The 23,299-nt window shown below is 44.3% G+C and overlaps 1 protein-coding gene across 1 annotated transcript in view; it reads left to right on the top strand.

The window, feature by feature from the left end:
* Positions 1-23,299, top strand: part of CNTN5 (contactin 5) — an 802,468-nt gene that overhangs the window by 668,458 nt on the left and 110,711 nt on the right. Inside the window, exon 16 of the mRNA XM_066586592.1 lies at positions 18,107-18,265. Coding sequence (XP_066442689.1) covers positions 18,107-18,265 — 159 coding nt within the window. The remainder of the gene's footprint in view (positions 1-18,106; positions 18,266-23,299) is intronic.

Genomic DNA, 23,299 nt, shown 5'->3' with positions numbered 1-23,299 from the left:
CGGTTCCCACTCGCCACTACTTTTCCCGATGTGCCGTCCCAGGCCTGCACAACCACGTCTCCCGCAACATTGTACGCGCCCTCACCAACGCGGTTAATGCCAAGGTCCACTTAACAACAGACACGTGGACAAGCACAGGCGGGCAGGGCCACTATATCTCCCTGACGGCACATTGGGTGAATTCAGTGGAGGCTGGGACAGAGTCAGAGCCTGGGACCGCTCACGTCCTACCCACCCCCAGAATTGCGGGCCACAGCTCGGTGGTGGTATCTGCGGCGGTGTATGCTTCCTCCACTAAAGCACCTTCCTCCTCCTCCTCCTCCTCCAACGCAACCTCTGTCTCGCAATCAAGATGTGTCAGCAGCACGTCGCCAGCAGTCGGTGTCACGCGGCGTGGCAGCACAGCGGTGGGCAAGCGTCAGCAGGCCGTGCTGAAACTACTCAGCTTAGGAGAGAAGAGGCACACGGGCCATGAACTGCTGCAGGGTCTGACAGAGCAGACCGACCGCTGGCTTGCGCCGCTGAGCCTCCAACCGGGCATGGTCGTGTGTGACAACGGCCGTAAGCTGGTGGCGGCTCTGCAGCTCGGCAGCCTCACGCACGTGCCGTGCCTGGCCCATGTGTTTAATTTGGTGGTTCAACGCTTTCTGAAAAGCTACCCACACTTGTCATACCTGCTCGGAAAGGTGCGCCAGCTCTGCGCACATTTCCGCAAATCCCACACGCACGCTGCCACCCTGCGGACACTGCAACATCGGTTTAATCTGCCAGTGCACCGACTGCTGTGCGACGTGCCCACACAGTGGAACTCTACGCTCCACATGTTGGCCAGACTCTATGAGCAGCGTAGAGCTATAGTTCAATACCAACTCCAACTTGCGCGGCGCAGTGTGAGTCAGCCTCCTCAATTATTTACAGAAGAGTGGCCCTGGTTGGCAGCCATCTGCCAGGTCCTTGGAAAATTTGAGGAGTCTACCCAGGTGGTGAGCGGCGATGCTGCAATCATTAGCGTCACCATTCCTCTGCTATGCATCTTGAGAAGTTCCCTGCAAAGCATAAAGGCAGACGCTTTGCGCTCGGAAACAGAGCCGGGGGAAGACAGTATGTCGCTGGATAGTCAGAGCACACTCCTGTCTATACCTCAGCGCGTTCAGGAGGAGGAGCATGAGGAGGATGAGGAGGAGGGGGAAGAGACAGCTTGGCCCACTGCTGACGGTACCCATGCTGCTTGCCTGTCATCATTTCAGCGTGTATGGCCTGAGGAGGAGGAGGAGGAGGAGGAGGAGGATCCTGAAAGTGATCTTCCTAGTGAGGACAGCCATGTGTTGCGTACAGGTACCCTGGCACACATGGCTGACTTCATGTTAGGATGCCTTTCTCGTGACCCTCACGTTACACGCATTCTGGCCACTACGGATTACTGGGTGTACACACTGCTCGACCCACGGTCTAAGGAGAGCCTTCGCACTCTCATTCCCGAAGAGGAAAGGGGTTCGAGAATGATGCTATACCACAGGGCGCTGGTGGACAAACTGATGGTAAACTTCCCATCCGACAGCGCTAGTGGCAGAAGGCGCAGTTCCGAGGGCCAGGTAGCAGGGGAGGCGCAGAGATCAGGCAGCATGTACAGCGCAGGCAGGGGAACATTCTCCAAGGCCTTTGCCAGCTTTATGGCTCCCCAGCAAGACTGTGTCACCGCTCCCCAGTCACGGCTGAGTCGGCGGGAGCACTGTAAAAGGATGGTGAGGGAGTACGTAGCTGATCGCACGACCGTCCTCCGTGACGCCTCTGCCCCCTACAACTACTGGGTGTCGAAGCTGGACACGTGGCCTGAACTCGCGCTGTATGCCCTGGAGGTGCTTGCTTGTCCTGCGGCTAGCGTCTTGTCAGAGAGTGTGTTTAGTGTGGCTGGGGGAATCATCACGAATAAGCGTACCCACCTGTCAACCGACAGTGCCGACAGGCTTACACTCATCAAGAGGAACAAAGCCTGGATTTCCCCAGACTTCTGTTCTCCACCAGCGGACAGCAGCGATACCTAAGCAATACGTAGGCTGCACCCGCGGATGGAAGCATCGTTCTCTCTCACCATCCAAAACGGGGACATTTCTGCTTCATCAATCTGTGTATAATATTCCTCCTCCTCCTCCTGAAACCTCACGTAATCACGCCGAACGGGCAATTTTTCTTAGGGCCACAAGGCTCACTCATATAATTTTTCTAAACAATTTTTATATGTTTCAATGCTCTTAAAAGCGTTGAAACTGTAACTTGAACCAATTTTTCGTTAAACTGGGCTGCCTCCAGGCCTAGTTACCACTTAAGCCACATTAACCAAAGCGATTAATAGGTTTCACCTGCCATCTTGGTTGGGTATGGGCAATTTTTCTGAGGTACATTAGTACTGTTGGTACACCAATTTTTGTGGGCCCTCGCCTACAGTGTAATCCAATTAATTTTTTGCCCACCTGCATTACAGCTGACGTTACATCAGCTGTGTTGGGCACTGCAATGGGATATATTTATGTACCGCCGGTGGGTTCCAGGGAGCCACCCATGCCGTGGGTCCACATGGAGTTGTAACTACATGTGTCCACTTCTAAAGAGCCCCAGTCTGACTGGGGCATGCAGTGTGGGCCGAAGCCCACTTGCATTAAACATGACATTACCTCAGCTGTGATGGGCAATGCAATGGGATATATTTATGTACCGCCGGTGGCTTCCTGGCACCCACCCATGCTGTGGGTCCACAGGGAATTATAAATGCATCTGTTTCCACTTGTAAAGAACCCCAGTCTGACTGGGGCATGCAGTGTGGGCCGAAGCCCACCTGCATTAAGCACGACATTACTACCTCAGCTGTGTTGGGCAATGCAATGGGATATTTTTGTGTATCGCCGGTGGGTTCCAGGGAGCCACCCATGCTGTCGGTCGACAGGGACTTCACAATAGGGAGTTGTACCTGCCTGTGTCTATGAATTAAAAAGCCCGGTCTGACTGGGGCATGCAGAGACACCTTGACAGAAGGAATAGTGTGTGGCACATAGGTTCCCCATTGCTATGCCCACGTGTGCAGCTCCTGATGGCGGTGGCACAGGATTCTATTTCTCATTGCTTCTGTACAGCATTGTGGGCTATTGCCCCGCCCCTTTTAAAGAGGGTCGCTGCCTAGCCGTGCCAACCTCTGCAGTGTGTGCCTGCGGTTCCTCCTCATGGCAGAAGCACTTCTAAATAGACATGAGGGTGGTGTGGCATTAGGGCAGCTGAAGGCTGCGCAGGGACAGTTTGGTGTGCGCTGTGGACGCAGGGTCGTGCAGGGGGGGGTTGGGCAGCATGTAACCCAGGAGAAGTGGCAGTGGAGTGTCATGCAGGCAGTGATTGTGCTTTGTTGGAGGTAGTGTGGTGCTTAGCTAAGGTATGCCATGCTAATGAGGGCTTTTCAGAAGTAAAAGTTTTTGGGAGGGGGGGTCCCACTCTTGCCGCTATTGTGGCTTAATAGTGGGACCTGTGAACTTGAGATGCAGCCCAACATGTAGCCCCTCGCCTGCCCTATCCATTGCTGTGTCGTTCCCATCACTTTCTTGAATTGCCCAGATTTTCACACAAGGAAACCTTAGCGAGCATCGGCGAAATACAAAAATGCTCGGGTCGCCCATTGACTTCAATGGGGTTCGTTACTCGAAACGAACCCTCGAGCATCGCGAAAAGTTCGTCCCGAGTAACGAGCACCCGAGCATTTTGGTGCTCGCTCATCTCTAATACTCACCTTTCCGCTGCAGCCGGAGTTAAGCCGCGTCTGGCTGGCAGTTCTCGTGAACTGCTCTGAGTAGTATTCAGCAGCCGGGATTTAAAATCCCCGCTTGCTGAATGAGCTGCCTCTGATTGGTCACAGCCTCACCAATCAGAGGCAGCTCTCACTCATACCCATTCATGAATTCATGAATGGGTGAGTGAGTGCTGCCTCTGATTGACTCAGCGCAGGGACCAATCAGGGGTCCCTGCGCTGAGCCAATCAGAGGCAGCACTCAGAGAGCTGCCTCTGATTGGCGAGGCTGTGACCAATCAGAGGCAGCTCATTCAGCAAGCGGGGATTTTAAATCCCCGGCTGCTGAATACTACTCAGAGCAGTTCACGAGAACTGCCAGCCAGACGCGGCTTAACTCCGGCTGCAGCGGAAAGGTGAGTATACTTTTTTTTTTTTTACACATTTTAGGATGATTTACAGGTAAGGGCTGTATTGCCGGCTCCATTGAATTCAATGGTCAGTGTTCGTTTAATCGAGATGAGTACGGCGTGGTGCTCGCCTCTAGTAACGAGCATCTCGAGCACCCTAATACTCGAACGAGCATCAAGCTCGGACGAGTATGCTCGCTCATCTCTACTCATTACTATTAAAGATGACAGTAGTTGTATCAGCATGAAATTATGAATTCAAATTTTACTTGCTGGCGCACGCCCACCATAAGTGCTTTACCAACAGGACTTCTTCCTCCCTTTCTATCCAATCAGATGCACTACTGCAATGGTTGACAGGAGTTTCTGAAACTGTTCATGAAAAAACATTTATCTACAATTATATAAAAAAGGTTTGAAATGTATTTATCCTCAGGAGATATTATAGTCCTCTCCTTATGATTTACTGTACACTTTCCAGCCTGGTGCCAATGCTCTCGAATGTCTACCACAGAGCATATCCTGTCCAATTATCCTTTCCTTATTCTGCTGCACTTCACCAACTTCCTATCTTCTCCCCGTACATGGGAGACGGTTATTAGTAATGAAGGTGGCAGTGACAAAGTTCTGTCTTTTTCACACTTTCAAGGGACAAGAAGGTTACAGGTTGGCTGCCACCGTCTTATCTCTTGTCAGAAGTAAATGTTAGACGCTGATTAAGATGAGAAAAATACATTACCTGTGTGCAACATGATAATTACCTTAATAAGTAAGTAATAGGTAATATAGCCATATGGTGGCAAAACGCAGTAAGCAATTAACAGGGACCCTGGCAGATAACACGGAGATGACTTTAGCACAGAGGTAGGGTTTAGCTATAATTGAAAGTTATCTTACATAGGAGAAGTTGAAAAATAATGAGGGACATTAACTAACAGATATGCAAGTCAATGTTAGACTCTTTATACAAGCCTTGTAACAATGACCGGGAATTGAAAGCAAAGCCAGATTCCATGCACAGACAGCTGTTTCAGGGTATTTACCCCTCATCAGTGTGCTTAAGGATTCTGGCTTTGCTAGCGAGAGGCCTGTGATGTGGGCCAGGATTGCTATATTTTCTCCTTAGGGAGAGCACCTATATAGTGAGTGAATGAGGAGACTTAAAAGGCCATTCATGCTCCTCTGGGTAATATTCAAATAAGGGAGATGGGGCAAACATCCCAAAATAGCTGTCTGTGCATGGAGTCTGGCTTTGCTTTCAATTCCTGGTCATTGTTACAAGGCTTGTGTGAAGAGTCTAACATTGACTTGAAGAAATACTGCCTTCCAATAGGTGGCACTGTGGAAGTATTGTTCCATCTCCCTTATCTCCCTCTCTTCCTCCTGTGTTGGCTCTGACATTTTGCTACTTGTTGAGAAGTGGTGTGGCATCCCAGACTGACATATTTATGTAGAATTTTTTCCACAAACTGTTGCAAATTATACCAGAAATGCACACATGGTCAGGACCAGACATAAATTTCTGTCAAGGCTCCCGGACATGTCAGGCGTGTGTGCCTCTTCATGTATTCAGTGCACTGCGCACTGGGGAAAATCTTACTAAGGGCTCATTCACACAAGTGTGAAATTCATGCCAAAGTTAGCCGTGCAAAAAAATTGAGGCTAACTGCGTGAAAAATAGCGTGAATGGACGATTTCCCATTGTCAAGCCACAAGCTTAATTGGCGTTGAAATTGCCCATTGACACTATCGGGAGCTGCGTGATGCTTTAAAAAAGCACTGCTGCTCTAAAAGGAGAAAGAGGGGAAGGAAAGCCCTGGGGGAATGTTTTCTGCGGGGCTTCCCTTCATCTCAGCGGGCCTGGAGGGATATCCCTAGCTGTGTTGAGACCGGGGTTCGCCTGCTAAGGAGAATAAGGGATTCCCCCTGCTGCTGAGGATTTCCTTATTCTCCCCTGCAGGTAAACCCCTGTCTCACTGCGACAGGGGATATCCCTCCAGCCCTGCTGAGATGAAGGAGAACCCCACAGAGAAGGAGATTCCCCCGAGGCTTTCCTTCATCTCTCGCTCTCTCCCCACTATGGAGTGGGGAGGAAGAGGAGGAGTGGCTATAGGGCTTCCCCAAGAGTGGGGAGAGAGAGAGAGCAGAGCTAGAGGGAACCATTCTCTAGCCCCACCCTCTCTCCCCGTAATAAAAATGTCACTATATGTGTTTAATGTATAGTTACCATTAAACCATTAAAGATGACACTTTTCCGGCAGCTTATCTTCCCTTGAACAGTTTAAAATGGGATAAATTTATCAAATGTTGCACTATGTTACTGTACCTTTAAATATGTGTAGAGTCGCTTGAGAATGCAACAAATCTTACAACTTTTTTTCTTTAATTGCAATTCCAAAATCTGCTTATAAACCTCATTCCTATCAAATTCTGCCCTTTTCTAGACACTTTTGAAAAGTGGAATGGGAGGCGTGAATGAGTGGGGAGACCTGTAACTTAAAATGTGACAATGTAGGGTAAAATTGTAACTCAAAATATTGACACAAAGTAAGCCAATTTAGACTGGTGGTTCATAAGCCGGGCTAATAAAAGTAAGTGCTCGGGTTACGGTGACAGATGTATTAATTAAGAGGCTTGCACCTCTGCATACGTTAGTCTAATATGGCGACACCTTCGTGCACCCGACAGAAACCTGCGCCAGCTACATTTACACTGTATATATATTAGATAGCATTAGTAGACTGTGAAAGCTGGCTCGCTACGTTAATAGCATAGACACGCCACACGCTACTACTCTGTATGCATAAGACGAACGTTGATGTTCAGTTCGAGTGGCTGACCAATATTATAGCTGTGCCATGCTACTTCCGTTGTGCGCTAATGCGGTATGCATTATGCTGCTATATCTGTAAATTTTCCCCGTTGGTCATTTTTGGAATTTGAATTGTAACAACCATTCATCCAAATCACCGGGGCAGAAAGCGTTGTCAGGTGATAAAATAAAAGGGGCTGCTACATTATATTCTGTATTCTTCACTCAGCTTTCCTTCATCTGCCCAAATAGTTAAAGTGGTTGTCCCGCGCCGAAACGGGTTTTTTTTTTTTCAACAGCCCCCCCGTTCGGCGCGAGACAAACCCGATGCAGGGACTTAAAAAAAAAAAACGCACAGCGCTTACCTGAATCCCCGCGCTCCGGTGACTTCTTACTTACCGGTTGAAGATGGCCGCCGGGATCTTCTCCCTCGGTGGACCGCAGCTCTTCTGTGCGGTCCATTGCCGATTCCAGCCTCCTGATTGGCTGGAATCGGCACGTGACGGGGCGGAGCTACACGGAGCTGCTCTCCGGCACGAGCGGCCCCATTCAGAAAAGAAGAAGACCGGACTGCTCAAGTGCGTCTAATCCGGCAATTAGACGCTGAAAATTAGACGGCACCATGGAAACGAGGACGCTAGCAACGGAACAGGTAAGTGAATAACCTCTGATAACTTCTGTATGGCTCATAATTAATGCACAATGTACATTACAAAGTGCATTAATATGGCCATACAGAAGTGTATAACCCCACTTGCTTTCGCGGGACAACCCCTTTAAGGCGCCATTCTGGTGATTTTTTTTTAAATTAATTATGTATCTACTCTACCTGTATATATATATGAGCTAGTGTTAACTTGGTTTGTTATTTCTTTCTATCTGAAAGTCCTGGTCTGTTTTTCCTTAGATGGTCATGTGATCTCAGTTCTGATCAGCTCTGATCTACTTGGGTTTGTGTGTTCAGTTTCTAGGCAGTTTCTCAGTTTGTGTGATGCTATTACGTGCACCCTAGCATAGAGGCTGCCAAAAGTTGGACGCAGACACTCCTGTCACAATTACTGATGATGATCACACAGCTATAATAGAGGACATCACAGCTCATCCACCTGTGTGTATATTTATGGTCTGTAGCTAATTGTAATGGCAGTATTGCAGATATGGTACAGACTGTAAATGACCATGTAATGTTGTGCTGATGCATCATGGGATTGATGTGAAAGTGAAAGTAACATCAAGATGGTGCCTGATAAGCACCAGTCAGGTGTCAGCACTGCAGGGCAGTGACTGCAGTATGCATAGGATAGATAGATAGATAGATAGATAGATAGATAGATAGATAGATAGATAGATAGATAGATAGATAGATAGATAGATAGATAGATAGATAGATAGATAGATAGATATGAGGTGATAGATAGATATGAGATAGATAGATAGATAGATAGATATGATAGATAGATAGATAGATATGAGAGATAGATAGATAGATATGAGATAGATAGATAGATAGATAGATAGATAGATAGATAGATAGATAGATATGATTGATAGATAGATAGATAGATAGATAGATAGATAGATAGATAGATTTGAGGTGATAGATAGATAGATAGATAGATAGGAGATAGATAGATAGCTATGAGAGATAGATAATGTTGTAGTAATAATAATATAAGTGTGCCTCTTAAATCAGCCTATGCAAACATATATATATATATATATATATATATATATATATATATATATATATATATATATATATATATCCACCCCTTCATAGATAATAGCTAGCAGTGAAATGGTTAACTGGTTCAATACTGTACACTCTGTGTGTGTTGCATTCTTGTGCATTATCTCCAACACACTTCTACACACAGTTCTCAGGACTTAGCACTGTCTACAGATGTGTTTCTTATGAGAAACACCTGTGATGCTCAACGCTCATAAGAGGGGGGCTGCTCCTTATCTCCTCCCTTGGATTCCTTTGTCCATATTGGAATATTAATAAAGTCTATGCTACTTGGGTATATAGGAATTACGTGTTCACATAGCAACATACACCTGGGGCGTAAACATATGTTAATCATCAGCTTCATTACATATTAGGCCAATCATGAGTTGCTATGATGTTTGTGGCGTGCATATAATTGGTGCGTCATTCTCAGTATATTTGTATTGTACTTCCTTTCAATAAACCAGAAGAGTATAGGGGGTGACGGATAGCATCAGTGAGTTCAAATACATATATTCATGCATGAAGCTTCTCATTATAACCAATCTGGAGCAAACCAGTGAAATCTTTTGGAATATGATTCATTCCCATAACATCATCCAATAGGTGGTTCTGCAGAGGTATTGATTGTTCCATCTTCCCGAGGCTTAATTCACATGAGCATTTTATTGTGGCAATTTTGCAGCGATAAAACGCTGGTCGAAACTCGTGACCATCGGATTAATTGGATTTCAATGCATCAGTTCGAATGGCCGTTTTTGCAGTGTGTAAAAACGGCCAGACGAAACAGATAGCGCATATGGTCCGGACCTATCTTCTGACCGGAATACGCCGGCCAATCCCATAGACTCTTATGGGAGTCTGTGAGAGCTGCCGGAAAGGAGAAGTGGAAGGGAGTTTAACAGTGGCTATGCTAAAATCCCTCTCCCTCTCTGTCACTAGCCAGGTGTCGGCAAAGGGAGGGGGCGGGATGGGGAGGGATATTAGCACGCTAGCTCCCGCCCCGTCCAAAACCCCCATCCTTTGCCGACATAGATAGGAGATAGATAGATAGATAGGCAGATAGATAGATAGATAGATGTAAGATAGATAGATATAAGATCGATAGGAGATACATAGATATGAGATAGATAGATAGATAGATAGATAGATAGATAGATAGATAGATAGATAGATAGATATGAGATAGATAGATATGAGATAGATAGATAAATAGATAGATAGATAGGAGATAGATAGATAGATAGATAGATAGATATGAGATAGATAGATAGGAGATAGATAGATAGATATGAGATAGATAGATATGCGATAGATAGATATGAGATAGATAGATAGATATGAGATAGATAGATAGGAGATAGATAGATAGATAGATAGATAGATAGGAGATAGATAGATAGGAGATAGATATGAGTTAGATAGATAGATATGAGATAGATGGATAGATATGAGATAGATAGATAAATAGATAGATAGATAGATATGAAATAGATAGATAGATAGATAGATAGATAGATAGATAGATATGAGATAGATAGATAGGAGATAGATAGATAGATATGAGATAGATAGATAGGAGTTAGATATGAGTTAGATAGATAGATAGATAGATAGATAGATAGATAGATAGGTATGAGATAGATAGATAGATAGATAGATATGAGACAGATAGATGGATAGATATGAGATAGATAGATAGATAGATAGATAGATAGATAGATAGATAGATAGGAGATAGATGTATAGATAGATAGATAGGAGATAGATAGATAGATAGATAGATAGATAGATAGATAGATAGATAGATAGATAGATAGATAGAAAGATAGATAGATAGATAGATAGATAGATAGCTTATGTGTCTAGCATGTTCTCTATAGAGTCTGGTTATGGTCATATATAAACTGGAAATTATAAGCAGTATACAAACCCCATAAGTTAATTTGTTTGATCCCTGTATGAGTGATATGAAGCTAAATCGAATTGTCATGCGAGGCATCATGATGATGTGTATGAATTAATGCGCTGATAGCATTTATTATTAATCATCGCTGTTATGGCTGCAGTTCTCCCCAGGATTTACATTGGAAGGAGGCTTATAAATATTAAACACGCTCCTCATCAGCACTGAGTCATCCCGGCCGGTAAGAAAGAAAAGACGTTTAGAGATTTTTTTCCCATTTTTTTCCCTGAAAGTGTGTGATTACATCTAATTAGATTTTTATACCAGCTGACACATTATCAGCTTGTACAGATGTAGCTTGAGACTTAACATTAATGGTCCTTTCAAAGGGGCCACATTCTTTACTCAATCTAGGCAGCGACGATCAAAACAAATGTCGATTGGTGCTTGCTTCATTTTCCTTCACATGGCCCGAGAATTGGCTTATATGGACATCGGATTGTAATAAGTCATTCAGGCCTTATAGCTGTCGGATTCCTGCAGAAATCAGCTCTGTGCTTGAACACACTGGTGTTGAAGTATTCCCTTAATTTAGGTGACTTTTAAGAGGTATCGAAGCCTCATCAACCAGCTGTGCCCAATTGTCTGTACAGTGAACCAAAGAAGGAGACAACATGGAGCAATTAGGTCTTGTTCCAAAGCCCTTCTGAAGGAAGCAGCCCACTAACAAGAGTTTTTATTGCAAAAAGTAGAACAAAGAAGTATCTAATAGTCCAATAACAGTGGGCAACTCCCTAACTTACACCTTTTTGTAGTAGTAACATAATAAATCAATTTATAGTTTAATACTGAATGAATATAGAATGTGCCGGGTTGCTTACGTCATTCTACACTGAGTGAAAGAATATGGCCAGAACGACTAAATATGGTCTCCAGGAAACTCTTAAATTCCTCCACTACTAAGGACAGCTCAGTCAGATTTAGGGCTTATTTACAAGAGCGTATATCGACCGGCGTTTTCACGCCCGGCCGATATATGCTTCCATCTCCGGGTCTCTGCCTCTCTCCTCCGAGTGGTTTACAATGGGAGTGAGCGGGACAGGAGCGGAGCTAAGCTCCCTCCCCCTCCCCGCCCCTTGTCCATAGCCAGCAATAGTAGTGCGGGAGAGAGGCAGAGAGCTGGTAAGGGGGGGGGGGGGGGGGGGGAGGAAGCCCTTATGCTGTTTCAATAGTTTGAGGCTAAGCAATTTTAACCCTTCGAATAACAAGTATAGCACAGAATACCTAATACTTTCACATTGCCACAGAGAACAGATAATCAGCAGGTATTCCTGGTGAAGGACTTCTCCTCCGATCTACTGTCGATGGTCTATTCTAAGAACAGACCATCGATGCTTTACATATGGACAACCGCTTAATGAGGCCTCACCTTTTACATTTTTTATGTTGTATCTTAGGCTGCCTTGACACAGACGTATGCGCATTCCTTAGCTCCACTTTTTTGTGCGATGAAAGAGGCTTTTTTCTGTGAGCATTTTGGCGTATTTCACTGTATTTCAACTCCTTGCGTATTGTGCGCACATTTGCACACCCCCAATGACTTCTTTGGGGACCTTAAGTGCATTTGCGAATCCCCATTGATTTCTATAGGAACTTTAGGTGTGCAAATATTCTAAAAAATAAAACATGTATTTTTTTTTTGCATGACCGAAATGTGCGCTCCAAAATACGAAAATGTGAAAGATCCCATTGACATCAATGGGTTCTATTCTCTGCGATGTGCGCACTCATTTGTGCTTTCGCATTGAATCTATAGGGAGTTTTAGTGTGCAAATGCTCTGAAAAATCAAACAAGTTTTATTTTTTTTTCTTTGCGTGACCGAAATTTGCGCTCCAGAATACGAAAATGTGAAAGATCCCATTGACATTATTATATTCTCCGTATATTTTGAAGGCATTTGCAAATCCCCATTGACTTCTATAGAGACTTCTGGTGCGCAAACAGGTTTTTTGTTGTTGTTTTTTTTCTTTTTTTTGCGCGACCGAAATGTGCGCTCCGAAATACAAAAATGTGAAAGATCCCATTGACATCAGTAGCTTCTATTCTCTGTGTTGTGCTTCCACATTGACTTCTATAGGAACTTTTGGTATGCATATACTCTGAAAAAAAAAACACGTCTTTTTTTGTGTGTGTTACTGAAATGTGTGCGCCAAAATATGAATATGTGAAAGATCCCATTGACATCAATGGGTTCTATTCCCCGCGTATTGCACATGCATAAGCACACCTCCATTGTCTTCTATGGGGATCTTGGCTGTGCCAATGCGCAGAAAAATAGAACGGAAATATGAACAATCCCAATGGGTTCTATTCTCTGCGTATTGCGCCAATATGTCGGTGTGAAGACAGGTGATTCTTATCGAATCAAAACGGTTTTCTTTTTTTTTTGTTTATTTATTTATTTTCCGAGAACAAAGAAGAGATTTTTGCAGTAACTTTATTTATAAAATGTATCCAGAAAGGAGTGGCTCATTAGTTTAAATGCAAGGACTCTTAGCAACAGAGTAACACTAAAAAGAAAGCAAAATCGAAAGTCAGCAAGGAAATAGTGCTTAGCCCGTGTTCCCTCTGCCAGAACGTAAGTTAATCTTCAAAATGCTACCCATTCACTGTGTTATAACCTTCTGCTCAGCAGACTGAACACAGCACAACAGGCCTATGTTATCATGGCTAAACGTCTTGCTTGATTTACCAGAAAATCAGATGCACTTACGTCTATTTTCTGTTCTGATGATGATGCATTATCATAAAAGGCACTGCATTATTTCTAGCGCGCCGGCAAATAGTCCGCAAGCCTTTCTCCATGGAGGGAGGTTTTAATCATAAATTGCAATTTCTCCGTAGAAAACAGAAGGGAATGCAATTTAAAGTTACGTAATGAAGATAAGTACCATACACAGGCAATCACAATGGCGGAGGCGCTGACAGATACTGAGTTTGCAGGCATGCTGATACTTTTTATAGCTGAGCATATTGCGAGGAGGCAAAAAGTCATTCCCTTTTTTTTTTGGATGGCGCTTAAAGCAAGTGCAGAGACCGAAGCGCAAGGCGCATCACTGAGGAGATGGCGGGGTAGCTGTTAGGGTTGTCACGGTGGCACTACCTAATCCTCCCCTTAGGGACGTGTGCGGCCCTTGGCCAAGGCACTGACAGGCCTCTCCTAAATAAATGGTGTACTGGACTGGAAGAATCTTGTCACGGGTGACGTCACTGTTCCGTACTCCGAAGGATGTCTGACGGGAAATAAGAAAGTCCACACATGGTTAACTTGATAAGCTCAGTTGCTGGGAACAATCAACAATTGGAACTTTACTTGAAGATAGATAGCTTCATACAGGCTCACAGTTTTCTGTTGGAAATTTCACACAGCAGTGCAGGAAAGACAAGGACAGAGGTAAGGGAGGAAACACAGACTGACACTGGTCCCACAGTCCTAGCAGAGGCGTAACTTGAAGCTCCTGGGCCCCAATGAAAAACAGGGCCCCCAACTATAATGCTTTACTCATAGTACTGGGTTCCCTATATGGAGAAGAGAGGCCTTATGGGCCCCCTAAGGCTCCTGGGCCCGGGTGCAACCGCATCCCCTGCATCCTCTATAGTTACGCCCCTGAGTCCTAGTTATCTGTATGGCTCGGCTCCTGGACACACACACTCCGGTGGAGGACAAGAACACTCCACTGAACACTCACTTTTGGGAAGCTTCTAGACCCTGTACGGTGGACTCACTCTCCTCTTTATCTTCTCCGCACTCACTTTCTCTCTCTTCAGGGTAAGGGTACTGGGCATGAGTCTCCAGGGTACCGCTCCTCTGCTTCCATTCTTCACCACATGAGGGTTGAAGGTACCCCCATGTGGCTGGCCCTCACTCTCTGACTAACTAGAATGGAACTCTCTTCACTTGCACCTTGCACTCACATATATTTTGCATGCTCACATGACAACACAAATTGTTACATTTTCCAGACATATTCCAGACATTCACAGACATTAACCTCTTACGTGCTGCAGCTGTGCAATACACATAACTGGTGACAGGACAATTTGCAAAGAGCATCCACACTAAAGACATGACATTTACAGTTATAGACAATTATGGAGGGACCATATATATGTATTTCGGGACACTACACAGGGTGAGAGGTCAGACAGTCTTTATAAGAAAACCACATTAAAACCATCAGGATAGTATGTAGCGGTGTTAAAAAATAGACTTAGGGGTCTCATACAGACACATTTCAATTGCGGAATCCGTGATCGTTGTCCATGTGGAGGATCCGCAGCAAAACGCAGGCATTGAAAGGCTGGAATTTTTGCTTTTTCTTTTACACTCACGGGTACGAATTGCGTATTCCACAAGCAGATAAATAATCACGGCATGCTTTATTAGGCCTTAGTCAGACGGGCGTTTTTTCATACTAGGGGCATGGTGCCGGCCACAACCGACGCCATGATGAGGTAAGGACCACTGTTGTCCAAGGCTAGCAACATAGCAGTATCCCACAATGATACCAATAAATACTACAGTTTGCCCTCACACAGCTTCCCTTGCGGAAAACCAATCTATGTCCACCTATTAGTATGTTTTTGGAGTGTGGGAGGAAACCTACACAAACACAAGTAGAACAATGGGACCTCAGCACTGCAATGTAACAGCGCTAACCACTGAGACACCATTCCTCCTCCTCTTCCTCTCCCCTCCTCTTCCCTTAGCAAAGGTCTAAAAAAAAGCCTTTTCCTCCAGGGGTTAATTAATAAAATCATGAAGGCACCTAGGCGTTTTTCTGTATACTGTTTATATATTGGTCTTTAACTCCTAAGCTCCCCCTAGTGGCCACCGCAATTGGAGCTAAATACAACATGATGTTAAAAAGTGGACATTGACTTTAAGGGCTGCTGATCTTATAAGATAATTTGACATTTCTTAGAACAGAGCGATGTCTAACTTTTCTTCCACAATGTCAAAAGGTCTTTAAAAAAAATAGAAATGTAAAAAAAAATTCCTACTGTCATTGAATTCATTGGAGAACACTCAGGGATGTCTTCTTCGATGATTTTTACAAGGTTCTGCATTCATTTTTTTTCTCCCCATACTGGTTATTCTCCTATTGCTTGAGAGTGATTGTAAGGAGTAATATAGCCCCTGGGAAGGAAGGATTCTCCAGCCTAACCATCCAGCTGACAGTATGAATGATTACCACCCAGCATAAAATGTAATGATATAGCAATGAGAAGAATGACATCTGCATAGCGGGTCCTGGCTGCCTGTCACAAATTCTTCACTGGTGACTACAGCTTGATACATTGCCACATCTCAGCCTTCCAAAGTGCTTTTACAGCATAAAGACTTTGCCTGTGATCCAACCTCTTCTTTATATATTTCAAGTGCTGCGGAATTTGATTGTCAACATGTAATATATGTGAAGTCCCCATAATGAATCACATTTGTCACTTGGCTTCCAATTTTAAAAGTTTTTTTTACAGAATTATAGCCAGGGAACCTGTGGATAGTTCGGTCTTATGGAACGAGAATATCAAGTAGAGAGACTCTATGGAAGTTTAAAGGGAACCAGTCATCACCTATGGGGACCATAAACTAAGTTATGGTGCTTTCAGAACAGGTCCTGAGGGCATGTCCTTTGCATTCTCACCCAGTTCCCCGTTCCCATGTTGTCACCCATGGAAGCTGGTGCATGGGCAGTACGGTGGACACTACTTCTCTCTGCACTGTCCGCGCACCCACTTCCATGAGGACCACACTGGAACCAGGTAAGTATGCAAAGCACATCCTCCGATTCACCAGGACCTGTACTATAAACACCATAACTTAGTTTATATTGTTATAGGTGATGACGGGTTCCCTTTTAGAGCTACAGCTGTTGTATGTTACTGGCTTACTACTAGGGATGAGCGAGCATACTTGCTAAGGGCAATTGCTCGAGCGAGCATTGCCCTTAGTGAGTACCTGCCCGCTTGAGAGAAAAAGTTCGGCTGCCCCCCCCCCCCCCGCGCGCGCGCGCGCTCTCACTGCCGCAACTCACCTGTCACCCGCGCCAGCAGCCAAACCTTTTGTCTCGAGCGGGCAGGTACTCGCTAAGGACAATGCTCGCTCGAGCAATTGCCCTTAGCGAGTATGCTCTCTCATCTCTACTTACTACAGATGTAGCAAATGTTAACTTTGCATGCAATGCATTACAGCTTAACTACAATGCACTACAAGGGTTGACATTGAGTTATCACGATACACCGGTCATGTTAACTTTTGCTTTATTTGTAGATTTTAATTGTTAAAGGGGTTTTCCGTGGAAAATGCTATTGATGACCTATTCTCAGGATAGGTCATCAATAGTTGATGACTGGGGTCCGTTGCTCGGGACCCTGACCGATCAGCTGAGCGGGCGCATGCTGTCAGCACCACAAATATACAGAGATCGGAGCCGAAGCAGCAGAAATCTCTGTGTTGACCTCTGAGTAGTGGCCGATGCTTGTAACTGCAGGCACAGCTCGTGTTGATTTCAATGAGAGCCGTGCCTGCAGTTACAAGTACCGGCCACTACACAGAGGTCAGCGTGGAGACTTCTGCTGCTTCAACTCCGAACTCTGTGTATTTGCGCCACTGACAGTATGCGCCTGCTCAGCTTATCGGTTGGGGTCTCAAGCGTTGGACCCCAGCCGATCAGCTATTGATTACCTATCCAGAGGATAGGATATCATTAGTATTCTTCGTGGAAAACCCCTTTAACCTATGAAGTCTCCCCCAGTCTTTTTTAATTGCAAGCAAAACATTCCCAGATCCTTTAACCGTTCCTCATAGGACATTGTTTGCAGACCGCTCACCATCTTGGTAACTCTTCTCTGAACTTGCTCCAGTTTGTCTATGTCTTTTTTAAATTGGTGTGCCAGAACTGGACACCGTATTCCAGATGAAGTCTGACTAAGGCGAAGTAGAGGGAGATAATTAGCTTATGTGATTTAGACTCTATGTTTCTCTTAGTACATCACAGAATTGTTTTCACGTTTTTGGCTGCTGCATCACACTGTTGACACATGTTCAGTTTGTGATGTATTAGTATATCCAAGTCTTTTTCACATGTGCTGCTGCTTAGCTCAATTCCTCCCATTCTGTATGTGCTTTTTTGATTTTTCTTGCCAAGATGTCGGACTTTGTATTTTTTCTAGTGAAATGCCATTCTGTTAGTCGCCACCCACTGTTCACGTTTGTCCAGATCTGTTTTAATTCTCTCTTCTCTAGTGTTATCTATCCCTTCCAGCTTTGTGTTGTTGGCAAACTTGATCAGTTTCCCATCGATTCACTCATCAAGATTATAGATAGATGTGAGATAGAGAGAGATAGAAAGATAGATAGATGCATAGAAGAAAGTCCATTATTATTTTTCAAGTTTAACATGGCATTTTATCTTCCAGGTCCACCTGGACCACCTGGGGTGGTGATTGTGGAGGAAATTACGGAAAGTACTGCTACCTTGTCCTGGAGTCCTGGTGCTGACAATCACAGTCCCATCCTCTACTACAATCTACAAGCCCGCAGTCCTTTCTCATTGGGTTGGCAGACTGTAAGAACTGGTGAGCTTCAACTCCTGCTTATTAAAATACATTGTAGCAAATAATAATAAAATGGGAACTGAAGACGTACTAACAGAAGGTTTCCATTGTAGTAAAGCTTGTTGCTGCATGGTACCATCTGACTGCAAGGCCTGAGTTGTTATCTCACAAATTTGGTGAGGAACACAATGATGGAAATATTCCTTAGGCTAAGTGCTTATTCACATGAGCGATATTGTCGTAAGAGTATTGTGCGATGCAATGCCCACAAAACCCGCACTAATATGAAATCTATTCTTTTCATTCTTTGCATCCCAGAAAAAAAAAGTTGCAGCAGGTTCTTTCTTTGGGCGTTGCCTTGGAACGCTTGGCCCATTGTTTTCAATGGGACCTTAACAGACATTGTATGACCCCCTCATTTCACTCAATGTTTATGTGAGTGTGAAGCAATGTTTCCCATTGAAGTCGATGGGAAACATTTGCGATCCTATTACAGGTGTGAAACACGCACATAAGGATTGCAATTTCATAGAAGCAATGCTATTTTTCATTTAAAACGCTTGGTATCGCTGTGAAAAATCGCATGGTTGCCAGTTTCTCAGCCCATTATTACGCCCGCCCGTGTGGATGTAGCCTTGGTTACTAAGATCCAATTTGCAGGGGGTCTACTGTTTTTCCGACTGCTAGATTTGAGTTGGGAAGGAAATTTTTCCCTTAAATGGAGAAAATTGACTTCTACCTAATTGCGTTTTTTTTTTGCCTTCCTCTGGATCAACAATGGGTGTAATAGACTTAACTGGATGGACATATGTCTTTTTTTTACCTTACATACTATGTTAGCAGTGCTCCATACACTGTACAGTAGCCCAGAATACTACTGCATGTTTAGTCTCATTCAATAGCATGCCCATACATACCATTGACCACGTATTGGCTGACTATACAATGCATGGATGGACAGATTTAGAGACTTATGGGGGCCTATATAAGAACCCATGATCATCAGAGATCTGGTTTCCAAGCATCCAGCTTGTGGGGGTTCAAAAAGTGACCAGGACTCAGTTTTAGGAGGTGTGGCCACACAGAACTTTCTGTTTTACTATAATGTATGCCAGTAACTGGTAGATTATACCAAAAAGCCTACCGCAGCTGCATGGCTGGTGTTTCATTTGGCACATAGAGGTGCCACCTGATTAAATGAGTGTATTAAGATGATTGTGCTCTTAATATAGTGTCAGCTTAGTTTTACACTAGTTTTTGATGCAAATTGTGGCGCATAATGTCACATTAGGCCACACCCTCTTCCCCACAAAACCACACTCTATTAAGCCACGCCCCCCTTTTAGGACATGACTAATAAAGTGTGTAAAAGTATCTAAAACATCATAAGTGCAAAGAATGCAAGTAATACTAGTATCTGCCTCACTGTGTCTTGTTTTAACCATGACTAATGTTAACCAAAGGTTGAGCTTTTCTTTAGTCCTTTCAAGACCAGAGAAAGATATCAGACTAACGCTTCATGCAGACAGACCCCATATAATTATGAATCCACACTGTACCTCTGATTTTACTCATTGGTACCTGGAGGATTCTGACTCCCCACTTTAAACATGTAAGGACCTGCATGTCCAGGTGGATCATATACTGAGGTGCTCATGTTAAGTCAGAGCATGCTTAGGCATGTTGGGCTATAGCCCTATGAAAGTGAAATGACAAAGCATGTTTCTAAAGGTAGGGGAGCAAGGTACCGGGGAAGGTCCAGTTGTGTGACTTAAAAGAGCGGGAGAAATTTTGAATGTGGACATAGGTGTTGGGTTTCCAGGCACGGTGTGTGATGTTGTGCCGCTGAATACACCCACACAGTTTGACCACTTAAGGAGCTGTACTGAGTGACTGTTGTATGAGCCGTAAGCAGTCTAGCCAGAGAGGTCCTGTGTCAACTTAGTAAAATTGTTTTTGGTGATTGTCGATTGGGTCCTATATGCCACCTGAGTCATCCAGAGGTGTTGTGCTCAGGAAGTGAAGAGAAGCAGAAAGCCTTCAATGAGTTAGAGAGAAGGACAATAAGATGGTTTGCTTCTTCTGCCAATTGAAGAACCCTTATGTACTGCCAAATACATTTTTTCTCAATAAAAAACTGTTAAAATCCTGGCGGGATGTCAACCCACCCTAGTCAAAGGGGTTTCCGGGACTACACTGTCTGATCTTTGGGGCTTGGCCACTCGGGATCCCCGCTGATTAGTTAATTGAAGAGGCAGTGGCTCTAGGGTTAGAGATGAACTTTTTCGGAGGCATGTGACATCACCTTCATTGGTCACATGGCTTGAGAGCAACTTAGACCTATTCTAGTGAGCTACACTACCAAATACAGTTGCTATGGTTTGGACTAAAGTGACAGCGGCCCTCACCCAAGTCCACTACTGTCACTTCAATCAGCTGACTGGCAGGGATTCTGGGTGGCAGCCCCCTGCCAATTACCTATTGATGACCTATCATGAGGATAAGTTATCAATACTGTAGTCCCGAAATACCCTTCTAACTCAAAAAGACAATCGTTACGATAAGTTTGACTTTGTGAGAGTCACAGCACACCGGTGTAACCCAGGGTGCCAGAATCCAATAGCGGGTGTGCATGTAGAGCCCCCTGACCTATCCTGTGCACCCGTCTCTGGTCTACAAACAACTGAATAGATATGAGAATTATTACATAGGACTGGAGTTGCCCTTTAAGCTGCTCAGGTAACTTCATCTCACCATGACTATCTGCAACAATTATGATGAATTATATAGAGCAGATGGTGCAAACCACCACCATTGTATTATTTTCAGGCGTGGGTGGAAGACAAAAACGAATGGTACGAGGTGTACAGTTCAAGCATAAGGCCCCCCCACCATCATATTACATTGAAACGCGTAAATATAAAATCGCCATGTGTTTATGATTACCCATTCTCGCTCTTTTTTCATTAGTGTTTATTTTCTAATTCCATATTTCACCATGGCTCTGATTTACCTTGCGCGGTAGAAGTAGGCCAGAAGTAAAAGCGATTATTTTTTTTTCTTCCATTCATCTTCGATTGTCATCTTGTGGCTAACTTAATGAGAATGAATTGCTCAAGCAAAGCTTACTACCAGTGCCCAGAAGAAAATTAATTGCATAACCTCCATACAGGATCTCCAGCTACAATTCTTGCCTGTCTTTTGATAGGATACAATAGCAGATGGTTAACAAGAATCCCCTGTAGGGATATAGAGAAATGTAGCTGGCATGGCTATTTTTTAAAAAGTGAGCTGGCAGACATGCATCATTATAGAAGGAATTTCAACGTATCATTAGAATAAAGCTTCAAGACGGTACGATAAGCAAACCGAACTGCTTACCTAATGTGCCGGCAATATTAAGGTGACTTAAGAAAATTTCCAAATCTGTATCTAATTTGCAGTCATAGTTTATTATATGGAAGTCGGTGCATTTAATAGGATGCCGCATGTATAACAATGACATCCATCTCAAACCTTCAAGGATTTGATGCTTTCATCATTTCAAATGAGGGGCAGGAAAACCTTGATCTGTCTGCGGACATCCAATGTAAATGTAGGTCAAGTCGTATTTATAGGAAACTTTGAAATATGAAATGGGATCGGGGCATAGAATAAATTCTCCGCTCTATTCAAAAGTCAAATTTGTTTGGGAAAGTAGAAGCTGAACTCGAAAATATATGCAGATTCTCAAAAAAGAAGAGCGAAAATGGAGTCATGAAAGAAAGGGTGCTTAGTTTCCTCAAAGTGAAGGAAGGTAATCTTATTCTGAGGTACCAAATTTTGTGTCGATTAATCTTTAAATCTATATTTATTGCAGTTAAGGCTTTTTTTTTTTGCGTTCTGCGCAAATCGGTGCTTGTCTATGCGCTCAATGGGGCCTGTGGCAGCAGTGCCGACCCCATTGAGAACATATACTAAAGATTGTTCTCCTCTGCCACAGCTGTGCCACAACTGTGGCAGAGAAGAACAATGTTCTCCCATTGAAGTCAATGGAGCCGGCAATACAGCGCAGGGACCAATTAGAGGCAGCTCTCAGCTGTCATTCAATAGCTGTGAGCTGCCTCTGATTAGTCCCTGCGCTCAGCCAATCAGAGGCAGCACTCACTCACCCATTCATGAATTCATGAATGGGTGAGTGAGAGCTGCCTCTGATTGGCTGAGGGCTGTGACCAATCAGACGCAGGCCATTCAGCAGCCGGGGATTTTAAATCCCTGCCTGCTGAATACTACACAAAGCAGTTCAGGAGAACTGCTGGCCGGGCACGGCTGAACTCCAGCTGCAGGAAAAATGTGAGTATACATTTTTTAAAATTATTTTTACACATTTTCAGGATGGTTTTCAGGGAAGGTCTTATATTTTAAGCCCTTCCCCGAAAATTCATACAGCACTTGCCGGCAGCCCATTGCTTTCAATGGAGCCGGCTATATTTCCGGCTCCATTCAATTCAATGGTGAACATCGTTCTCCTCTGCCACAGCTGTTCCACAGCTGTGGCAGAGGATAGCGGGCGTCGCTCGGCCCTTTCGCTGAAAATGCTGCTAGATGCAGATTTTTCAGCGAATCGTCGGCCCCGGTCACGTGATTTGCGGATGCACATCCGTTATGCAATCCGCAAATCGGGCAAAAAACCGCCCATGTGACTGAGGCCTTATGATGTTAACCCCATCCAAGCACACATTCAACTATATATATCCTAACTACACATACCCCATGCAGTTAGGCTGTATATAGATGTCCACAGCATATCCTGTGTACACAGCGGGCTTGGACGGCAAACCTGCTCCATACATGGCAGATAGGGGCTGTTTTTGACAGCCAACACCCGCCTGCAGTAGACGTGATCTGAGATAATTCAGATCACGGATGTTAACCCTTTGAATGATGCTGTTAGTTCTGACTGTGGCATTTAAATGTTCCGAATGACCCCACTGTGATAAGATCACAGATTGCCATCCCAATGTCATAGCAAGTTGGGGCCTTCTGATGGCTGCCAGGACTGCCATAATTGTTTGC

This window comes from Eleutherodactylus coqui, chromosome 1, assembly GCF_035609145.1.
Source record: "Eleutherodactylus coqui strain aEleCoq1 chromosome 1, aEleCoq1.hap1, whole genome shotgun sequence".
In the NCBI taxonomy this organism is placed as follows: domain Eukaryota; kingdom Metazoa; phylum Chordata; class Amphibia; order Anura; family Eleutherodactylidae; genus Eleutherodactylus; species Eleutherodactylus coqui.
Note: the sequence above shows the minus strand (reverse complement) of the source record. Positions and strands in the feature narration are given on the sequence as shown.